This window comes from Oncorhynchus mykiss, chromosome 2 (assembly GCF_057628025.1).
Source record: "Oncorhynchus mykiss isolate SJ-2025 chromosome 2, ASM5762802v1, whole genome shotgun sequence".
NCBI lineage: Eukaryota > Metazoa > Chordata > Actinopteri > Salmoniformes > Salmonidae > Oncorhynchus > Oncorhynchus mykiss.
This window is the reverse complement of record NC_143023.1, coordinates 91,131,173-91,154,446: the sequence shown is the minus strand read 5'-3', so window position 1 is coordinate 91,154,446 and position 23,274 is coordinate 91,131,173. Positions and strand designations below refer to the sequence as shown.

Here is a 23,274-nt window from a genome sequence, read left to right as displayed (position 1 = left end):
ACCAAGCTGCTTACCTGTTGCAGATTCAGTCTTCCCAGCCTGGTGCAGGTCTACAATTTTGTTTCTGGTGTCCTTTGACAGCTCTTTGGTCTTGGCCATAGTGGAGTTTGGAGTGTGACTGTTTGAGGTTGTGGACAGGTGTCTTTTATACTGATAACAAGTTCAAACAGGTGCCATTAATACAGGTAACGAGTGGAGGACAGAGGAGCCTCTTAAAGAATAAGTTACAGGTCTGTGAGAGCCAGAAATCTTGCTTGTTTGTAGGTGACCAAATACTTATTTTCCACCATAATTTGCAAATAAATTCATTAAAAATCCTACAATGTGATTTTATGGATTTTTCCCCCTCATTTTGTCTGTCATAGTTGAAGTGTACATATGATGAAAATTACAGGCCTCTCTCATCTTTTTAAGTGGGAGAACTTGCACAATTGGTGGCTGACTAAATACTTTTTTGGCCCACTGTATATGTATACTGTAAATAAGAAAGTAATACTAAGTGTATGTTGTGTAGTAAGTCTATTTTCCCCTCTTTACTTCGCCTACTGTTCTGACTTGGTGGTGCACATGAAGACTATAGCCTGTTTTAGAGATATGTAATCACCGAATATTGTAAGACCTTTCATTGTCTGCTTACACTACCGGTCAAAAGTTTTAGAACACCTACTCATTCAATGGTTTTTCTTTATTTTTACTATTTTCTACATTGTAGAATAATAGTGAAGACATCAAAACTATGAAAAAACACATATGGAATCATGTAGTAACCAAAAAAAAGTGTTAAATAAATCAAAATCTATTTTAAATTTGAGATTCTTCAACTAGCCATCCTTTGCCTTGATGACAGCTTTACACACTCTTGGCATTCTCTCAACCAGCTCAACCAACAGTCTTGAAGCAGTTCCCACATATGCTGAGCACTTGTTGGCTGCTTTTTCTTCACTCTACAGGTAACCAGCATTATCCCAAACCATCTCAATTGGGTCGAGGTTTGGGGATTGTGGAGGCCAGGTCATCTGATGCAGCACTCCGTCTTGGTCATATAGCCCTTACACAGGCTGAAGGTGTGTTGGGTCATTGTCCCATTAAGCCTATATCATATCATATCATATCGCTGCAGAATGCTGTGGTAGCCATGCTGGTTGAGTGTGCCTTGAATTCTAAATAAATCACAGATACTGTCACCAGCAAAGTACCCTCCCCCCCGCCCCACACCTCCTCCTCCATGCTTCACGGTGGGAAATACACATGCAGAGATCATCCGTTCACCCACACCGCGTCTCACAAAGACACGGCGGTTGGAACCAAAAATCTCCAATTTGGACTCCAGACCAAATGACAAATTTCCACCGGTCTAATGTCCATTGCTCATGTTTCTTGGCCCAAGCAAGTCTCTTCTTATTATTATTGGTGTCCTTTAGTATTGGTTTCTTTGCAGCAAATCAACCATAAAGGCCTTATTCACACAGTCTCCGCTGAACAGTTGATGTTGAGATGTATCTGTTACTTGAACTCTGTGAAGCATTTATTTGGGCTGCAATTTCTGAGGCTGGTAACTCTAATGAACTTATCCTCTGCAGCAGAGGTAACTCTGGGTCTTCCACTCCTGTGGCGGTCCTCATGAGAGCCAGTTTCATCATAGCAATTGATGGTTTTTGCAACTGCACTTTAAGAAACTTTCAAAGTTCTTGACATTTTCCATATCGACTGACCTTCATGTCTTAAAGTAATTTCTCTTTGCTTATTTGAGCTGTTCTTGCCATAATATGGACTTGGTCTTTTACCAAATAGGGCTATCTTCTGTATACTACCCCTACCTTGTCACAACACAACTGATTGGCTCAAACACATAAAGAAAGAAAGAAATTCCACAAATTAACTTTTAAGGCACACCTGTTAATTGAAATGCATTCCAGGTGACTGCCTCATGAAGCTGGTTGAGAGAATGCCAAGAGTGTGCAAAGCTGTCATCAAGGCAAAGGGGGTCTTTTTGAAGAATCCAAATATAAAATATATTTTGATTTGTTTAACACTTTTTTGGTTACTACAGTCGTGGCCAAACGTTTTGAGAATGACACAAATATTAATTTTCACAAAGTCTGCTGCCTCAGTTTGTATGACGGCAATTTGCATATACTCCAGAATACTATGAAGAGTGATCAGATTAATTGCAATTAATTGTAAAGTCCCTCTTTGCCATGCAAATGAACTGAATCCCCAAAAAACATTTCCACTGCATTTCAGCCCTGCCACAAATGGACCAGCTGACATCATGTCAGTGATTCTCTAGTTAACACAGTTGTGAGTGTTGACGAGGATAAGGCTGGAGATCACTCTGTCATGCTGATTGAGTTTGAATAACAGACTGGAAGCTTCAAAAGGAGCTTAGAATCATTGTTCTTCCTCTGACAAGGTTACACGTGCCGTCGTCATTGCTTTGCACAAAAAGTGCTTCACAGGCAAGGATATTGCTGCCAGTAAGATTGCACCTAAATCAACCATTTATCGGATCATCAATAACTTCAAGGAGAGAGGTTCAATTGTTGTGAAGAAGTCTTCAGGGCACCCAAGAAAGTCTAGTAAGCGCCAGAACTGTCTCCTAAAGTTGATTCAGCTGCGGGATCGGGGCACCACCAGTACAGAGCTTGCTCATGAAGGTGAGTGCATCTGCACACACAGTGAGGCGAAGACTTTTGGAGGACGGCCTGGTGTCAAGAAGGGCAGCAAAGAAGCCACTTCTCTCCAGGAAAAACATCAGGGACAGACTGATATTCTGCGAAATGTACAGGGATTGGACTGCTGAGGACTGGGGTAAAGTCATTTTCTCTGATGAATCCCCTTTCCGATTGTTTGGGGCATCCGGAAAAAAGCTTGTCCGGAGAAGACAAGGTGAGTGCTACCATCAGTCCTGTGTCATGCCAACAGTAAAGCATCCTGAGAACATTCATGTGTGGGGTTGCTTCTCAGCCAAGGGAGTGGGCTCACTTACAATTTTGCCTAAGAACACAGTGTCATGCTCGTCATAATGAGTGGACCAAGATGCAGCGTGGTATGTTTCCATCCTTTTATTTAGAAGAAACTTAAAGCACAAAAACAATAAAGCGAATAAATGAAACGTGAAGCTACACACAAACATAGTCAAGATCCCACAAATCACAATGGGGAAAATGGCTACCTAAATACGATCCCCAATCAGACAACGATAAACAGCTGTCTCTGATTGGGAACCATACCAGGCCAACATAAATCACTAATCACCTAGATGACCCACTATAGTCACTATCACGCACCAACCAACATAGAAAATAAACAGCTCTCTATGGTCAGGGCGTGACACACAGCCATGAATAAAGAATGGTACCAACACATCCTCTGAGAGCAACTTCTCCCAACCATCCAGGAACAGTTTGGTGAAGAACAATGCCTTTTCCAGCATGATGGAGCACCTTGCCATAAGGAAAAAGTGATAACTAAGAGGCTCGGGAAACAAAACATAGATATTTTGGGTCCATGGCCAGGAAATTCTCCAGACCTTAATCCCATTGAGAACTTGTGGTCAATTCTCAAGAAGCAGGTGGACAAACATAACCCCACAAATGCTGACAAACTCCAAGCATTGATTATGCAAGAATGGGCTGCCATCAGTCAGGATAATTGACAGCATGCCAGGGCAGATTGCTGAGGTTTTGAAATAGAAGGGTCAACACTGCAAATATTGACTCTATGCATTAACTTCATGTAATTGTTAATAAAAGCCTGACACTTATGAAATGCTTGTAATTTTACTTCAGAATTCCATAGTAACATCTGACAAAAATATCTAAAGACACTGAAGCAGCAAACTTTGTGAAAATTAATATTTGTGTCATTCTCAACTTTTGGCCACGACTGTACATGATTCCATATGTGTTTTTTCATAGTTTTGATGTCTTCACTATTATTCCAAAAATGTAGAAAATAGTCAAATAAAGAAAACCCTTGAATGAGGCGTTCTAAAACTTTTGACCGGTAGTGTATATGCCGCCTTTATTTATCCTACGGTTCTGACTTGATGTACAGGGAGAACACTGTAAGAATGGCCCATTTTCTGAATTTTGTCGCTGTACATTTCAAAAGTGCTTAACAAATATATTGACTACGTTTGTCCTAGCTCACTCATTAATATCTTAATTGAAATTACGGACTGTCTCTTATCCACTTGTCGTCCCCTTATGTTTTTTAAAAGGCAGTAAATGAGGCTGAATGAACTGTTTCGCTGTCAGACAAGCCTCCGCTGATAGCGACAGCAAAACACTACATAAAGAGAGACCTAAGACGACAACATAGCAAGGCAGCAACACATGACAACACAGCATGGTAGTAACACAACATGACAACAACATGGTAGCACCACAACATGGTAGCAGCACAAAACATGGTACAAACATTATTAGGCACAGACAACAGCACAAAGGGCAAGAAGGTAGAGACAACAATACATCACGCAAAGCAGCCACAACTGTCAGTAAGAGTGTCCATGATTGAGTCTTTGAATGAAGAGATTGAGATAAAAACTGTTCCGTTTGAGTGTTTGTTGCAGCTCGTTCCAATCGCTAGCTGCAGCAAACTAAAAAGAGGAGCGACCCAGTGATGTGTTTGCTTTGGGGACTTTTAACAAAATGTGACTGGCAGAACGGGTGTTGTATGTGGAGGATGAGGGCTGCAGTAGACATCTCAGATAGGGGGGTGTGAGGCCTAAGAGGGTTTTCTAAATAAGAATAATATATTGGGTCTTGCGACAGGTATATAGACATGACCAGTTTACAGAGGAGTATAGAGTGCAGTGATGTGTCTTATAAGGAGCATTGGTGGCAAATCTGATGGCCGAATGGTAAAGAACATCTAGCTGCTCGAGAGCACCTGCTGATCTATAAATTATGTCTCCGTAATCTAGCATGGGTAGGATGGTAATCTAAATCAGGGTTAGTTTGGCAGCTGGGGTGAAGATTTAGTCTAGATTTAACTTCAGCCTGCAGCTTTGATATGTGCTGAGAGAAGGACAGTGTACAGTCTAGCCATACTCCCAGTCAGTATGATGCTTTTGTCAGGGACAGCCGGACCACTCACAAGATTGGAATATTTGATTGATCAGACTTGGGAAACAGTACTATCAGATTATAACATTTGAGGTGCATGCATGGACACCTAGGAACAGTAACGTACCTGTAAAAACATGTGGTTGATTATCTCTGCATCTCCACTCTCCTGCAGCTGTTCTGGGTCAGCATCCATCACCATTCTCCAGTCAAGATGAGGAGGCATTTTGACAATTGTGACAGTTGTGTTAGCTAACAGGAACTGTGGAACAAATAGATGGACAGACACACATTGTAAGTTAGGGTAATGCTGTAAAGGGACAACATAGCTATGGCTATTATCCTTGCAAAATGCATTTTATCTGTGGCTATGTAGCTAGCTAACGTTAGCTTCTGCTATTTGCTTCTGCTATTTGCTTCAAGATGTTTTGCATTGGGCGGCGCAAAAATACATTCAAAAATGTATATGAATAACATATGGCGATATGTATTACTTTCCTTTTATCAGTAAGACATTAACTTTTACCTAACCTTTTTTTCATATACCCGCTACAACGTACTGTTTGGCTAGCTCACTGGCTATTTTAACTAGCCATCTTCAACGGCTACTCCAGTTGCTAAGTTACCGTTGACAACAGTCGTAAATCGATTAGTACAACTTCTTCTTCGTCTATGACGTTTAACGGCAGTTGGCATCCAATTTGTTGCATTACCGCCACCTACTACACGGGAGTACAACTCCCTTATACTTTACTTGAAAAATCAAAATGTACTAAATACCCTACCATCTAACACTATACTCACTAATTTCAAAATGATATTACATGAATATCTCCCTCACTAACTTTAAGCACAGATCACTGCACCTGTACATAGCCCATCTGTAAATAGCCCATCCCTATTCTGTTATTTATTTTGCTCCTTTGCACCCCAGTATCTCTACTTGGACATTCATCTTCTGCACATCTATCACTCCAGTGTCAAATTACTTCACCACTATTTCCTATTTATTGCCTTACCTCCCTTATCTAACCTCATTTGCACACAGTGTATAGACTTTTTTTCTATTACGTTATTGACTATGTTTGTTTATTCCACGTGTAACTCTGTGTTGTTGTTTGTGTTGCACTGCTTTGCTTAATCTTGGCCAGGTTGCAGTTGTAAATGAGAACTTGTTCTCAACTAACCTACCTGGTTAAATAAAGGTGAAATACATATATATATTTTTTAAATCCTGTAACTCTTCTGCTGTCAAGTCTCACACACACAAATACCTCTCTGCAGCTGCCACCACAACTTCAATTTTCTGAGACTTCCGATCCATCCATGCAGTACAATTGATAACCATTGATATAAATGCTAAAAATCCAATCTTACTGAAACTTATTTCACTTTTTGGCCTATCCCTCTGCACTGGTATATCTCTACTACTCTCCTCACTCCTCCCCCTTAACCCATCTTCCTCTACTTTCTAAACTGCCTCAACATATGACAACTTCTGCTCTACCCCTGGAAACCCCACCTGCCTCTCTTGCATGGGATATTTCTGATCCCCAGCTCCATGGGCACCCCTACAATTAACACATTCCAATACTTTCCCCAATACTACACATTACTTTGTCTCATGCCCTTCTGCACATTTCTCACACCTTGGACCCTACCGCCTACACACTGCTGCCACATGCCCATAAGCTTAACACCTGTAGCGTCTTAATGTATTCGGCACATACGCTTGTACAGGATAACTTATATATCCTAACTTCACTTTGTCAGGCAAAGACTCAATTTCAAAACTCAAAAGAACAGATAATGACTCAAACGACGAGAGTTACATACAACGGGGATCTTTGCCCTCAGCTGGTCAATTCGTACAAACTACAACTTTACGGCAGATAACGTCGTGTCACTGCTGCAAAAGCTATTCAGCGAGCCAAAGCGCGTTCCGTCCTCTTTAAAACACGTTTCAAGTTTTATAGAAAATACATTGTATTCTCCACTTTATTTTTTATATTTTTATAGTGTCATTGGATGTGTGACAACAACATTATAGTCACGGCTGTTTCAGAAATCAATGTCACTTTTTTTTCAACTTTGCCCCGGAAATGTTTTGGGATTTATTGCCAGCCTTTTTGGGAGTTTTTATGTTCCTAGTTGTTAGCGTATGCCACATTAGAATGTCAATGGCCGATAAAATACTCTAATTCACGTATGTTTCTGTATTTTCACACTAATTCTAACATTGTTATTGAACATAACATTTTAGGAAATGCAAGCAATTTTTATCAGTAGTTTGTAAACGAGATAAGTCAAATGCTAGATATCCAAACATTTTACCGAGTTTAACCGACGTAGAACTAGCAGGCGTAGAAAGACCTACGGTCCTAGCTAACGTTAGTAGTTGTTTTGCGTCTAATTCGTCGCAATTACTGTCTAGCTACATGATAATGTTTGACGTTTATCGATGTTAAATGTAACATGTATAACTAACATGACTGAAACGGCATGATTCCAATCGAATCGTGTTCTCGATGGATAGCTTAGCTAACTAGTGAGGAACTAAGCTAACTAATGCCAGGGACTAAAGCTAGCACACTACATTGTAGCCTTTCAAGTTTTAATATGATCTCCCTGGTCATCATCGTTAGTATTAATCGAATCTGTCTGCGTTGAATGGGAACATGAATCAGAGTTTACTAGAAGGCATACATTGTTGTGATGCCAGTCTCTTGTCACCAGGCTGTGTCATTGGCAAATCATTAGCAAATCTGGGCTGGACACATTGTATGTGTGAACCATAATGTGATAATGAACAAAGAAATCCTCTAGTCTGATCTCTTCTGTCCTCTATCACAGTGATCAATGAAGCCGTTGGTCAGCAATGGCTGTCGTGTCGTGGATGGAGATCTTGCTTTTGACTGGACTGGTGGTGGGGTGTTACTGGAACAGTCTGTCCTGCGGCTTTGTGTTCGATGATGTCTCAGCCATCCTGGACAACAAGGACCTGCGGCCTGCCACCCCTCTCCGCAACCTCTTCCTCAATGACTTCTGGGGCACACCCATGGCTGAGGTGATTTGAATCTGTTTGGTGCACTAGATTACCCATGACATATCATGTGACCAATGACTGTATATATGAATGGACAAAGCCACTGACTATGTGACACCATTCATTACTATGTGAAGAATTTCTACACCCAAAGATGCAACATCGCAAGACTTTTGAGAAAGCTTGCCAAGCCGAAGAGGCCGGGGTTTGAGACGTCAATGAGAGAAGCGAAACATTCTTCCGTAGATTTAGAAAATAAACAACTAAGGGCACAACCTAGATTCAAGCCGCTCTTAAAGCAAATCAATATAACTTTATTTGTCACATGCACCGAATACAAGAAGTGTAAACCTTAACGTGAAATGCTTACAAGCCCTTAACCAAGAGTGCAGTTCTAGAAGAGTTAAGAAAATATTTACCAAATAAACTAAAGTAACACAATAAAATAACAGTAACAAGGCTATAAACAAGGGCTACCGGTACCGAGTCACTGTGTGAGGTACAGGTTAGCTGAGGTAATTTGTGCATGAAGGTAGGGGTGAACTGACTGCATAGATAATAAACGGCAAGTAGTAGCTGTGTACAAAACAAATTGAGGGTGGGGGTCAATGTAAATAGTCCGGTGGCATTTTTGAGTAATTGTTCAGCAGTCTTATGGCTTGGGGGTAGAAGCTGTTAAGGAGCCTTTTGGTCCTAGACTTGGCGCTCCGGTACCGCTTGCCATGAGGTCAGAAATACAGTGTAGACATATTTTGTCATGGAATGTCTACATAGGCATACAGAGGCCCATTATCAGCAACCATCACTCCTGTGTTCCAATGGCACGTTGTTAGCTAATCCAAGTTTATCATTTTAAAAGGCTAATTGATCATTAGAAAACCCTTTTGCAATAACGTTAGCACAGCTGAAAAATGTTGTGCTAATTAAAGAAGCAATAAAACTGGCCTTCGTTAGACTAGTTGAGTATCTGGAGCGTCAGCATTTGTGGGTTCGATTACAGGCTCAAAATGACCAGAAACAAAGCACTTTCTTCTGAAACTCATCAGTCTATTCTTGTTCTAAGAAATGAAGGCTATTCCGTGCGAGAAATTGCCAAGAAACTGAAGATCTCGTACAACGCTGTGTACTGCTCCCTTTGAGAAACAGATGCCTCACATGTATTCAACTGGCAGCTTCATTAAATAGTACCCACAAAACACCAGTCTCAATGTCAAAAGTGAAGGGGCGACTCTGGGATTCTGGCCTTCTTGGCAGTGTTGTAAAGAAAAGCCATATCTCAGACTGGTCAATAAAAGATTAAGATGGGAAAAAAGAACACCAGACGCTGGACAGAGGAACTCTGCCTAGAAGGCTAACATCTCGGAGTCACCTCTTCACTGTTGACGTTGAGACTGGTGATTTGCGGGCCTCCCACTCCTATTCTAGTTAAAGCCAGTTTGCGCTGTACTGTTAAGGGAGTAGTACACGGCGTTGTACAAAATCGTAAGTTTCTTGGCAATTTCTCACATGGAATAGCCATTATTTCTCCGAACAAGAATAGACTGAGAAGTTTCAGAGGGATGGTCTTTGTTTCTGGCCAATTTGAGCCTGTAATCAAACCCACAAATGCTGATGCTCCGGATTCTCAACTAGTCTAAAGAAGGCCAGTTTTATTGCTTATTTAATTAGAACAACAGTTTTCAGCTGTGCTAACGTAATTGCAAAAGGGTTTTCCAATGACCAATTAGCTAATCCAAGTTGATCATTTAAAAGGCTAACGCAATGTGCCATTGGAACACAGGAGTGATGGTTGCTGATAATGGGCATCTGTACGCCTATGTAGATTTTCCATAGAAAATCTGCTGTTTCCAGCTACAGTAGTCATTTACAACATTAACAATGTCTATCTACACTATTTCTGATACATTGTGTTATTTTAATGGAGAAAAAAGGGCTTTTCTTAAAAAATAGGACATTTCTAAGTGGCCCCCAACTTTTGAACGGTACCGGTCTCTCACTCTCTCTACCGGTCAAAAGTTTTAGAACACCTACTCAAATCAAAGCAAATGTTGTTCGTCATGTGCCGAATACAACCGGTATAGACCTTACAGTGAATTGCTTACTTACAAGCCTTTAACCATTAAAGAGCAGCAGTAAGATAGCCTCACTATTGTTATGTACAGGGGGTACCGGTCCAGAGTCAATGTGCGGGGGCACCAGTTAGTCGAGGTAATATGTATATGTTGAGTTATTAAAGTGACTATGCATAGATAATAAGAGAGTAGCAGCAGTGTAAAAGAGGGTGGGGGGGTGGGGGCAAGGAAAATAGTCCGGGTGGCCTTCTGATTAGATGTTCAGGAGTCTTATGGCTTGGGGGTAGAAGCTGTTTAGAATCCTTTTGGAGCTAGACTTGGCGCTCCGGCACTGCTTGCTGTGCGGTAGCAGAGAGAACAGTCCTTGGCTGGAGTCTTAAACAATTTTTGGCACCGCCTGGTATAGAGGTACTGGATGGCTGAAAGCTTGGCCCCAGTGATATGAATGATCGTATGCCCTCTGGAGTGCCTTGCGGTCACAGGCCAAGCAGTTGCCATACCAGAAAGTGATGCTCTCAATGGTGCAGCTGTTTAATTATTTGAGGATCCATGCCAAATCTTTTTAGTCTCCTGAATTAAAAAACACATTATTTCACCTTTATTTAACCAGGTAAACTAGTTGAGAACAACTGCAACCTGGCCAAGATAAAGCAAAGCGACACAAACACAGAGTTACACATGGAATAAACAAGCGTACAGTCAATAACGAAATAGAAAAAAGAAAGTCTATATACAGTGTGTGCAAATGGCATGAGGTAAGGCAATAAATAGGCCATAGTAGTGAAGTAATTACAATTTAACAAATTAACACTGGAGTGATAGATGAGCAGATGTGCAAGTAGTGATACTGGTGTGCAAAAGAGCAGAAAAGTCAATAAAACAATATGTGAATGAGGTACAGTGGGGCAAAAAAGTATTTAGTCAGCCACCAATTGTGCAAGTTCTCCCACTTAAAAAGATGAGAGGCCTGTAATTTTCATCATAGGTACACTTCAACTATGACAGACAAAATGAGGAAAAAAATCCAGAAAATCACATTGTAGGATTTCTTAATGAATTTATTTGCAAATTATGGTGGAAAATAAGTATATACACACACACATATGTGTGTTACTAATGTTACTGTCCCCACTACAGCAGAAAAATACTTAAATACATGTCATTCTGTCCTTGAAACATTTATTTGAAATGCTGTAGAATTCCTAGGGAGGACCTCTCCTACTGGAGATTGCCAATTTGACCGTCCGGTGGCTTAATATACATAGCGTTAGGGTTCATGTACATCATTGGTTTCTGCGCATGAGCTTAGCTAGACAACGTTGTGCCATCACCTACAAGCTTGATTTATATTTGAGAAGCAGTTTCTGCCCATCTTCATACTGTTCTGTATTTTGACTCAGTCGCGCTTTGACGCTAAATGAAGTTGGTTAAGATGGTGTCTTATGGAGACATATAGCATGTGCAGTTTGAGCTATTACAGGAAGTAACTTTGCAGCCTTGCGCTGTTCTTCACCCTCATTGAGTAGCGCAATTTAAGGCCGACCTGGTTACGGCAAGCTGCCGTTAACAACTAAATTATCCTTAACTTCTTCAGGGTGCGATTTTAAAATAATCGTTTCAAGGACATACATCTGGTCTATTTGACCCAATTATTGGTACCATGATTGTCTTTGCAAATGTTTTTTATTTACACGAAGATTGACATTTTTCTATTCACTTTAGTGGCCTATTCTGTTTTCTGCTAACAATGCCTGCAGTACCGCCTTGAACATCTGTGACTTCAGAGGGGGCAGTCCGTTCTCTTCTGCATGCACCATGTCATACTTTGTTTATGCTCCCCAAGCAAAAAATGCGTTTGAACAAGTGAATAGGAATTAGTTAAATTTGAGCTGAGAGAATTTCAAATATGTTTTATGGTCAATTATTCAATGGCTGTCAATATTGCTGATTATGATTTTTCGCATCATAACAATTGTCAGAGGAGTTGAACTTCAAGTTCCTACAAAATCACCTATATTCACAACAGCCCTATTTTCCTGACCGTTATTCCCTAGGTAGCACAAGTGTGCCACAAAGTGCCGTCACGTGGTCCCCTTTAGTGTTGGTACACAAACCTGAAGTATTGTAGATGTTCAAGATGTTCGTTCTCTTGTTTGAGTCCGTTACAGCACATCACACCCACAAGTGGTGTGAGCTTTCTCTAGCTCTTATTACCATCCTCTATCCCTATGTTGGCTTAAGGTGGTTTTAACAACCAATTGCTATACTATGTTCAAGATTAGTCAATTCATCTCTTCTTAGACACTGACAGAACCTGGTACCAGAACTACATTCCTAGAGTGAAAAGTAATTTGTAGTTGACAGCAGGGTTGACTTGTATCTAATGCTAAAATCGTTTTGAATTGATGTCTCAACTATCCTCAATCAGTCTTTATGCATTTGAAGCTAATAACTCCCTGTCATATCTTTGTCTCATTACAGGAGCGGAGCCACAAATCCTACCGGCCCCTGACAGTGCTCACCTTCCGTCTGAACTATCTCTTCAGTGAGCTGAGTTCTGCATCCTACCACCTGCTCAACGTGGTGCTGCATTCTGTGGTGTGTGTGCTTTTTCTGAGGTTCTGCCGTCTGTTCTTGGACAAGACCTCCAGCCTGGTTGCGGCCCTGCTGTTCGCTGTCCACCCCATCCACACAGAGGCCGTAAGTCTGTTGTTCTAGGATCAGATTAACTCTGCTGTTCACCCCGTCCACACAAAGGCTGGAAGTCTGCTCAACTGTTGGCACAGATCTAGGATAATCTTAATTTTAATGTCACATGCACAAGTACAGTCAAATGCCTTTATTGCCAGCTCCAAACCCCAAAATGCAGTAATCAATGCGAAGCACAAAAAATAACAAGGTAGAACAAATCACACAAGAAATAGGAACTAAGGAAAACGAGAAAATAAGAAGCTATATACAAGGTCAGTTGCAATACCATATTTACAATGTGCAAAGATCCTGGAGTGATAGAGGTAAATACTATATGTAGAGGGGTAAGGTGACTAGGCTAAATTATTGTGTGTAGAGTCAGTATAAATGTGTGACTGGGTAGAAGTTACAGGCCTTGGTTTTTCCATTTCCATTTCAAGGTTGGACATTAACACGTTAGGCGCACCGATTGGTGTCAGTATGTTTTACACTGTGCTGGTTTGTCATCTCGTTAGTCAGAAGGCATTTCACCTATGCTGCAGTTGTCTGGCCAGTGCTCCAGTTGTCTTGAGAGATGTGGAGGGAGGGTGAACACCTTTAGTTGTCGGTCCCCATTTGAGTTCTAAAACAATCCTTGATCTGATCGTCCCTGTTTTTCATTTCGCTCCACTTTTTGTTTTTTTCTGACAGTTTTTACATTTGGTGTGTTTTATTTTGTTTGCCACTTCTTGTGCAAATTTAGTGGGTGTCTTTTAATTTCCAGTTTTTGTTGCTTTCAGTGGACACCCTCATGTGTCTTTCAGAACCTCTCTTAAAACAGTCAGTGACTCTTTGTTTTTGATTTTCTTGCTGGAGAATATAACAAAAATGGGGCTCGCCCGGGATCTTGTTTCCCAGGAGTATGGTAGTCGCTCTAATTCCCTACTCTGAGGCTCTGCTGTGCCCATATATTTGAGTGTTCAACAGACACTTTTGTGGTAGTTTGTCACCCCGAGGGTTATAAGATTGGTGGAATCATTTTTAAAGTTGCATAAACACACACAGGCTATACACTGCTCAAAAAAATAAAGGGAACACTTAATCAACACAATGTAACTCCAAGTCAATCACACTTCTGTGAAATCAAACTGTCCACTTAGGAAGCAACACTGATTGACAATAAATTTCACATGCTGTTGTGCAAATGGAATAGACAACAGGTGGAAATTATAGGCATTTAGCAAGACACCCCCAATAAAGGAGTGGTTCTGCAGGTGATAACCACAGACCACTTATCAGTTCCTATGCTTCCTGGCTGATGTTTTGGTCACTTTTGAATGCTGGCGGTGCTTTCACTCTAGTGGTAGCATGAGACGGAGTCTACAACCCACACAAGTGGCTCAGGTAGTGCAGCTCATCCAGGATGGCACATCAATGCGAGATGTGGCAAGAAGGTTTGCTGAACGTTCTGCTGCCTGCAACATCCTCCAGCATGACCGGTTTGGCGGTGGGTCAGTCATGGTGTGGGGTGGCATTTCTTTGGGGGGCCGCACAGCCCTCCATGTGCTCGCCAGAGGTAGCCTGACTGCCATTAGGTACCGAGATGAGATCCTCAGACGCCTTGTGAGACCATATGCTGGTGCGGTTGGCCCTGGGTTCCTCCTAATGCTAGACCTCATGTGGCTGGAGTGTGTCAGCAGTTCCTGCAAGAGGAAGGCATTGATGCTATGGACTGGCCCGCCCGTTCCCCAGACCTGAATCCAATTGAGCACATCTGGGACATCATGTCTCGCTCCATCCACCACAGACTGTCCAGGAGTTGGCGGATGCTTTAGTCCAGGTCTGGGAGGACATCCCTCAGGAGACCATCCGCCACTTCATCAGGAGCATGCCCAGACGTTGTAGGGAGGTCATACATGAACGTGGAGGCCACACACACTACTGAGCCTCATTTTGACTTGTTTTAAGGACATTACATCAAAGTTGGATCAGCCTGTAGTGTGGTTTTCCACTTTAATTTTGAGTGTGACTCCAAATCCAGACCTCCATGGGTTGATAAATTTGATTTCCATTGATCATTTTTGTGTGATTTTGTTGTCAGCACATTCAACTATGTAAAGAAAAAAGTATTTAATAAGAATATTTCATTCATTCAGATCTAGGATGTGTTATTTTAGTTACATTGTGTTGATTAAGTGTTCCCTTTATTTTTTTGAGCAGTGTATATATTTACATTTCATAAAACGGCATTAGCACTTACCCGTTCAGAAGTACGTCCTGTCCTTGCAGAAACAGCTCCTCAGTTCCTGTTTGAATCATAACACTCAAAGATTCCTCAAACAAAAAAATCTGTCTGACTTTCACTTTTTCACTTTAGACTTTGACTTTGCTTTTCCTGATTTATTCGCCATGATGTCTTCAATGAAATCATTGAAAATGCAACTTTCCGAAATACTGCTGCGTGTAACAAGCGTCACAGCAACTCCTCTGAGAGTCAAGGCGAGAATGGAGTTCGTTACGCGTGCCTTTACATGCAAGGAATGGTCGTCCAACCCAAAACCATTACATACTGGCGTTTACCTCAGCTCATTGGCTATCTACCCAGCTAGATTTAAAGAAGATCAGTGGTCATTGGGCAGAAATACAGTCAATCAACGAAGCTTCGCTAAAATTATTGGTGCGCAAGGTAGTCATTGCTCGTTGTCTTCAAATCAGCTCACTTCGGTCAATACTCCCCGCAAAAAAAACAATGATGTTTGGCTGTGTTGCAAACATCCAGAGGAATGCACTGAAACCAACCATGACTAGATAAACGATTTGTTTACCGTGTGTAATTATGTCGAATGCTCCGTAAAAAAATAATAGACGGAATTCACGGCACAAATGGGTTACAAAATGTTTCGATTTAGGGTAAAAAATTGATTTTATCAAAGAAAATGGCACTTTATTTGATCACTGGGACCCTCAGGAAGAGAAATAAGAGCATGATATCAGAATGTAAGTCATCATTTTACCTTCAGATGTGAATGTGTAAAAACTGTCATGGCGGAAAATGTTTTTGTTGTTGATTGCTCTTCTCAAACAAAAGCATGGTATTTGTTCTCTGTAATAGCTATTTTAAATCGGAAAACGTAGTTTGATTACCAAGATCCTAATCTTTTGAAGGGTGTAAGACACTTGCATTTTCAAGAATGTTTAATGTTACGACGTTGTATTTTTAGTTGTCACTCTGAAATTTCCCCTGATGTTGATCCCTGTACGGGGATCGCAGCCATAAGAGGTTTTAAGTTGGACGCATTTGTGGAAAACCCTACATGGGAGATACTAGATAAATGTATGAAGGCGAATCTGCTCGTCATTGCAAAGCATTATGACATCAAAGTGGCCCTTGCTGATTCGAAAGCTGTAGTCATTTAGTCTATCTTGCTTTGGTGAAGGAGAAAGTCCTTCCGGAGAGGGAGGATGATGAAAAGGGTCGTACGAGTGGTAGAGTACACACCATAGACGTGCAAATGCGAGAGGTAGAACCAAAGACAAAATGGGAACAACAGAAATTTGAGCTTGAACACAAGGGAAAGATAATGTGCAGCCAGAATAGAACAAGAAGATCGGGTGCATGCCATTAGATTAAAATAGATCTGGAAGTACTCCAAATCATGTCAGGCTATCTTGCTCCCTCAAAGTTTGATGTTGGTCGGAACAGCCGGCTTTGTACCACCTTTCAACGAAAAGGGGGTAGATGTACATTTTATTTGTGCGGATTGACACATTCCTAAAATGGCTGCAAGATCGTTGGTCACTGCTCCTCCAAAGTGTTCTTGTGGGACAAGTTCAGAAAGGGTACGCTGCTTTATCTCTTGATCAGAGTTCAGATTATGACACTGTTAAAGCTGCTATCCTTCGGGCTTACGAGTTGGTCCCAGAGGCATACAGACAATGGTTCTGTCAATTACGAAAGACAGAGTCACAAAGCCATGTTGATTTAGCAAGGGAACAAGTATGTATTTTTGATCGGTCGTGTGGTTCTCAAGAGGTCAAGGACCTTAAGGACTTTGACACTCGTATTTCTCTAGCATTTCAAGAATTGCCTTCACGAAAGGGTTGCTACCTACGTTTATGAGCACAAGGATCTCACTCTTGAGAAAGCTTCAGTCCTTGCAGATGAGTTTGTGTTGACACATTAAACTACCTTCTAGGGGTGGGCAGTATCCAGACACCAACAAAACACACAAAAAACAGATGAGCATGCTTTGTAATGTTTTAAAAACAAATGTATTACTAAGCTGAACTAAAATATAAATGCAACATGTTAAGTGTTAGTCCCATCTTTCATGATCTGAAATGAAAGATCCCAGAAAGTTTCCATGCACACAAAGCCTATTTCTCTCAGATTTTGTACCCAAATTTGTTTACATCACTGTTGCGAGCATTTCTTTCCCAAGATGATGCATCCACCTGACAGGTGTGGGGTATATCAAGAGGCTGATTAAAGAGCATGGTCATTACGCAGGTGCACCTTGCGCTAGGGACAATAAAAGGGCCACTCTCAAATGTGCAGTTTTGTCACACACTATGTCACAGTTGAGGGACCGTGCAGTTGGTATGCTGACTGCAGGAATGTCCACCAGAGATTTTGCCAGAGATCTAAATGTTCCTTTCTCTACCATAAACAACATTTTAGAGAATTTGTCAGTACGTCCAACCAGCCTCAGAACTGCAGACCACGTGTATGAGGTCGTGTGGGCGAGAGGTTTGCTGATGTCAACGGGTGAACAGAGTGCCCCGTGGTGGTGGTGGGGTTATAGTATGGGCAGGCATAAGCTACGGACAACTAACACAATTGCAGTTTATCGATGGAATTTGAATGCACAGAAATCTCGTTACGAGATCCTGAGGCCCATTTTATTTTTTTTAAGGTACTGTATCGATGACCAACTGATGCGTATCTGTATTCCCAGTCATGTGAAATCCATAGATTAATGCCTAATTTATTTCAATTGACTGATTTCCTCATGAAGTGTAACTCCGTAAAATCTTTGAAATAGTTGTTTTATATTTAGCTTCAGTATAAATTGCCAAGAACCACAAGGACAAAGTCTCACTTCAGTAGACTTTAGTTTCAAGTAAATTATGCCAACTTTTATGCCTGTCCGCAGCGCTTCTAAAAATGTCTTTCACTTAGTTCTTCAAGACCACACAGCCCTCAGCCAGGGAGTGTTGCAGCATGAGGTGGGTTGGCTATATAGGATTTGTTCTTTGATTTTGTGCGATTTTAATTGAGTTTCTACAACATTAGTCCACCTGTGGTAAATTCAATTGATTGGACATGATTTGGAAATGCACACACCTGTCTATATAATGATGGTAGGCCATCATTGTAAATAAGAGTTTGTTCTTAAATGACTTGCCTAGTTAAATAAAGCTTAAATAAATATAAGGTCCCACAGTTGAGTGCATGTCAGAGCAAAAACCAAGTTATGAGTTCGAAGGATTTGTCCGTAGAGCTCAGAGACAGGATTGTGTCGAGGCACAGATCTGGGGAAGGGTACCAAACAATTTCTGCAGCATTAAAATATCCCCAAGAATACAGTGGCCTTCATCATTCTTAAATAGAAGAAGTTTGGGACCACCAAGGCACTTTCTAGAGCTGGCCACCTGGCCAAACGGCGCAATTGGAGGAGAAGTGCCTTGGTCAGAGAGGTGACTACGAACCCGATGGTCACTCTGACAGAGCTCCAGAGTTCCTCTGTGGAGATGGTTCTCCCATCTCTTCAGCCCCCCGACAATCAGGTCTTTATGGTAGAGTGGCCAGACGGAAGCCACTCCTCAGTAAAAGGCATATGGCAGCCCGCTTGCCAAAAGGCACCTAAAGTACTCTGACTATGAGAAACAAGAATCTGTGGTCTGATGAAACCAAGATTGAACTTTGCCCTGAATGCCAAGCGTCATGTCTAGAGGAAACCTGGCACCATCCCTACAGTGAAGCATGGTGGCGACAACGCCATGCTGTGAGGATGTTTTTCAGTGGCAGAGACTGGGAGACTAGTTAGGATCGAGGAAAAGATGAACGGAGTAAAGTACAGTGAGATCCTTGATGAAAACCTGCCCAGAGCGCTCAGGGGCGAAGGTTCACAACGACCCGAAGCACACAGACAAGACAACTTAGGAGCGGCTTCGGGACAAGTCTCGGAGTGTGCTTGAGTGACCCAGCTGGAGCTCGGCCTTGAATCCAATCTAACATCTCTGGAGAGACCTGAAAATAGCTGTGCATCGACGCTCCCCATCCAACCTGACGGTGCTTGAGAGGATCTACAGAGAATATTGAGAAACTCTGCAAATACAGGTGTGTGTAATACCCAAGAAGACTCAAAGCTGTAATCGCTGCCAATGGTGCTTCAGCAAAGTACTGAGTAAAGGGTCTGAATACTTGTGTAAATGTGATATTTCAGTAATTATTTTGTGAAGATTTGTCATTATGGTATATTGTGTAGATTGATGAGGGGAAAAAACAATTTAATACATTTTGGAATAAGGCTATGTAAATTGTTTTGAAAAAGCGAAGGGGTCTCAATACTTGCCAAATGCACTGTGGGGCACTGAATTTCATTATTGGTGAGTTTTGACCTTTACAAGTATACGTGAAACCATGCCAGTCTGAAGGAAGAACAGTACTGGCTCTCCATCAGCATGCTTACATGCTGTGTCTGTGGATTTTGAAGTCGTTAGGGCAACGGGCCTGCCTGCTCTGCTCAGAGAAGTGGGAGGAGCAGCAGACTGCCGAGAATGAAGAGGAGGAAAAACGCAAGGAAATCAAGATGGCAGTGGCAGCTGTATAGATAACGCATCCAAAGCGCTTTGACTTCTCAAACACGGCAGAAAGCTAACACAATATGATGCCCAGTCACCTTAATATTTCAGCCACTTACTTAGATATAAAGTTTAACATGACCCCTAAGTTTATCTTGAATTCTGTGTTTTTCATGTAGGAAAAAAATCGAATGCATGAGAAATCTTGCTGCATTTTGTAAATGCAGATCTAAAAAGCTTCTTATTGTCATTTCTGCTAGGCATCAGACTCATGTTGTGCTTCAGTTGACCAAACTGATAGACCAAAACATTAGAAATATGATGACCATGCATCGTTTCTGCAACAACAGCCTTTTCATTGTAAGCTAATTTATTTGTGTGGCTGCCATCCAAATACCGTTGCACTTCTGTTATCTAATGAAAATTAGATGAAAGCTATTTTTTGTCGATTGTGTTGCAATAATGTACACTACCTTTCAAAAGTTTGGGATCATTTAGAAATGTCCTTGTTTTTTAAAGAAAATCACTTTTTTTGTCCATTAAAATAACATCAAATTGATCAGAAATACAGTGTAGACATTGTTAATGTTGTAAATGACTATTGTAGCTGGAAACGGCTGGTTTTCTTATGAAATATATACATAGGTGTACAGAGGCCCATTATCAGCAACCATCACTCCTGTGTTCCAATGGCATGTTGTTAGCTAATCCAAGTTTGTCATTTTAAAAGGCTAATTGATCATTAGAAAACCCTTTTTCAATTATGTTAGCATAGCTAAAAAATGTTGTCCTGATTTAAAGAAGCAATACAACTGTCCTTCTTTAGACTAGTTGAGAGTCCCGGAGCATCAGCATTTGTGGGTTTGATTACAGGCTCAAAATGGCCAAAAACAAAGAACTTTCTTCTGAAACTCAGCAGTCTATTCTTGTCCTGGGAAATGAAGGCTATTCCATGCGAGAAATTGCAAAGAAACTGAAGATCTCGTACAACGCTGTGTACTACTCCCTTCACAGAACAACGCAAACGGGCTCTAGCCAGAATAGAAAGAGTGGGAGGCCCCAGTGCACAACTGAGCAAGTGGACAAGTACATTAGTGTCTAGTTTGAGAAACAGACGTCTCACATGTCCTCAACTGGCAGCTTCATTAAATAGTACCCGCAAAACACCAGTCTCAACGTCACCATTGAAGAGGCGACTCTGGGATGCTGGCTTTCTAGACACAACAATATGCCTGCCCATTCCACAACCCCACCGCCACCATGGAGCTCTCTGTTCACACAACGTCATACACGTGGTCTGAGTTTGTGAGGCCGGTTGGATGTACTGCCAAATTCTCTAAAACGATGTCTGAAGCAGCTTATGGAGGAGATATTAACTGTCAATTCTCTGGCAACAGTTCTGATGGACATTGCTGCAGTCAGCATGCCAATTGCTCTCCCCCTCTAAACTATGCCATTGTGGTGTTTGACTAGACTGCACATTTTAGAGTGCCCTTTTGTCTCCAGCACATGGTGCACCTGCGCAAAGATCATGCTTTTTAATATTTACTACACCTGTCAGGTAGATGGATTATCTTGGCAATGGAGAAATAAATGCTCAGTAACGGGGATGTAAACAAATTTGTGCCCAACATTTTAAATGTTTTTACGTGAGTGAATAATTTCTGGGATCTTTTATTTCAGAGCATTTTAAACATGGGATGAACACTTTACATGTTGCGTTTTATATTTTTCTTCTGTGTATTTTCTTTGAAGGAAAGCTATAGTTGCATGCCCCTGATCACTCTTGGACCCCCCCCCCCCCCCCCACACACACACACAGATGTTCAATATAAATATGACACCTGCCAATACACAGCTGGACTCACCTTCTCCCACTTTCTCCCATTGTGCTATTTTCAAACCCATGACTGGCTCAACTGTTCTGTGGAACTTTTTAAGCTTCATAATGTGACAGGTGAAATGAAGAAGGCGATCTGCTTCATCTTGTAACGCATTTAACTGCAGGTATTTAATTTGTTTTTTTCTAGAATGCCCAAAGATAAGGATTTTCTGAAAACAAGTGGCAATTCTGTTATGCAGCCGGTGAAGATACTGCAAAACACTGGGGCAGCCCAGGGAGTGTTTTGTCTTTGTCTGATGCTTCAGCAGCTGGTTACAGTTTGTTAGTACAAGGTGTGGGAATGGGTTGCATGGAAGTTCCTTTTGCATAAGGTGGAACTCGTCTGATCTTGTTTCTGGTTCCGTTGTCTTTGGAGTGAGACCTAGTCTAACAGGGAGAGGAGGGCGTCTCATTCATTTTCAGAAACAATTTGGATAGAGGGAAGGTTGTGCCAAATCCTGTCGTTTGTAAGGAACCCAGAGTAGAGGAACCTGATGGATTATCAGATAATTACCCTAGAGTGTTCCCAGCGTGTGCCGTTACATGTGCTTTGTCTCAGAAAGTTGCCGGGAGCAAGTTTAGTGTTGAGGATGTCAGCGATCCCACCATGATCGATCTGTCTGAGACAGCTTTGTGTTCCAGATTTCGATAAACCTCCTGAGTTGACCTCTCATTTGAAAACCCCAAAGGTGAGCGAGTTTGTAGGACCAGAGAAAGGAGGATCCCTAAAGTTGACAGTTTGATGTCTAGGAAGCAGCTGATTGCTGAACAGTCTCCCATCTTCTTGCTGAGATTCATCCAGAGGGGTTCGTATTTTGTGGGTTACTTTGACAGATGGTGTTCTCGTGAGGAAATGGCTTTCTCGTGCCACTTCTGGGCAAGACGAGTGGCCCAGTGTATCTCAAATTGTTGTTCCAGTTACACTTCGAGAAGAGATACTGAGGTTGGCTCACTATGGTAGTATGGCGGGCCATCTTGGGGTCAACAGGACTTATGACTATCTTGCATAACTTCTTCTGGCTTGGTCTGAATCAGGATGTTGTGGCTTACTGTTTGACGTAAGACAGGTAAACCAAATCAAGCTGTACGTGTTGCAGCTCTGCAGCTTATTCCTGCTTTTGACAAACGTTTTGGAGTCCTGGTGGAATGTGTTGGTCATTTGCCCAACGCAGAGTGGCAATCAGTTTCTCTTGACCATCATGTGCGCTGCCACTCGTTTCCCAGAGAACATTAAACTGAGGAAAATCACGGCTCCTAGTATTGTTAAGGCCTTGGTGAAATTATTTTAAATATTTGGACATCCGCAGGTTGTGAAGTCAGACCAAGGTTCAAATATAAGCAAGTCCTACAGCAGTTGGGTGTTACCTATTGCCCCTCTAGTGCCTTCCACTCAGTCTCAAGGTGCTTTTGTGAGATTTAATCAAACTTTGAAGTCTATGTTGAAATCTTACTGCTTCGAGTTTGAGAAAGATTGGGATGGAGGGGTGCCTCTTGTGCTGTTTGCAGTGTGGGTGGTTCTTTAGGAATCTTGCGGTTTTAGTCAGAATGAGTTTGAGTTCTTTTGAGCTTGCTGAGAGAGTTTGTTGCAGGTCAACACCTGAAATACAAAACCAAATCTGTTAATGATTTTCAATAGAGATTTCACCCGGTGCGTGACTTTGCCTCTGAGAATCTGGAGAAAGCGCAAACAAAATTGAAAGTTTGGTACAATTAAAAGGCCAG

At 41.6% G+C, this 23,274-nt stretch overlaps 2 protein-coding genes across 4 annotated transcripts in view; one reads left to right on the top strand and one right to left on the bottom strand.

The window, feature by feature from the left end:
* cep290 (centrosomal protein 290) overlaps positions 1–7,151 on the bottom strand; it is a 58,732-nt gene extending 51,581 nt beyond the window's left edge. For 2 of the 3 annotated variants that reach the window (XM_036958904.2, XM_090212343.1), the window contains exons 1-2: positions 5,607–5,722; positions 5,203–5,337 (exon numbers count right to left, since the gene is read on the bottom strand). In XM_036958904.2, the coding sequence (XP_036814799.2) occupies positions 5,203–5,301 (99 nt within the window). In that variant the 5' untranslated portion in view covers positions 5,302–5,337; positions 5,607–5,722. Of the gene's footprint in view, positions 1–5,202; positions 5,338–5,606; positions 5,723–6,911 lie in introns of those variants that run through there. The other variant, XM_036958919.2, reaches the window with a different exon arrangement.
* Positions 6,939–23,274, top strand: part of tmtc3 (transmembrane O-mannosyltransferase targeting cadherins 3) — a 111,311-nt gene continuing 94,975 nt past the window's right edge. The window contains exons 1-3 of the mRNA XM_021576723.3: positions 6,939–7,281; positions 7,929–8,142; positions 12,675–12,893. Coding sequence (XP_021432398.2) covers positions 7,954–8,142; positions 12,675–12,893 — 408 coding nt within the window. The 5' untranslated portion in view covers positions 6,939–7,281; positions 7,929–7,953. The remainder of the gene's footprint in view (positions 7,282–7,928; positions 8,143–12,674; positions 12,894–23,274) is intronic.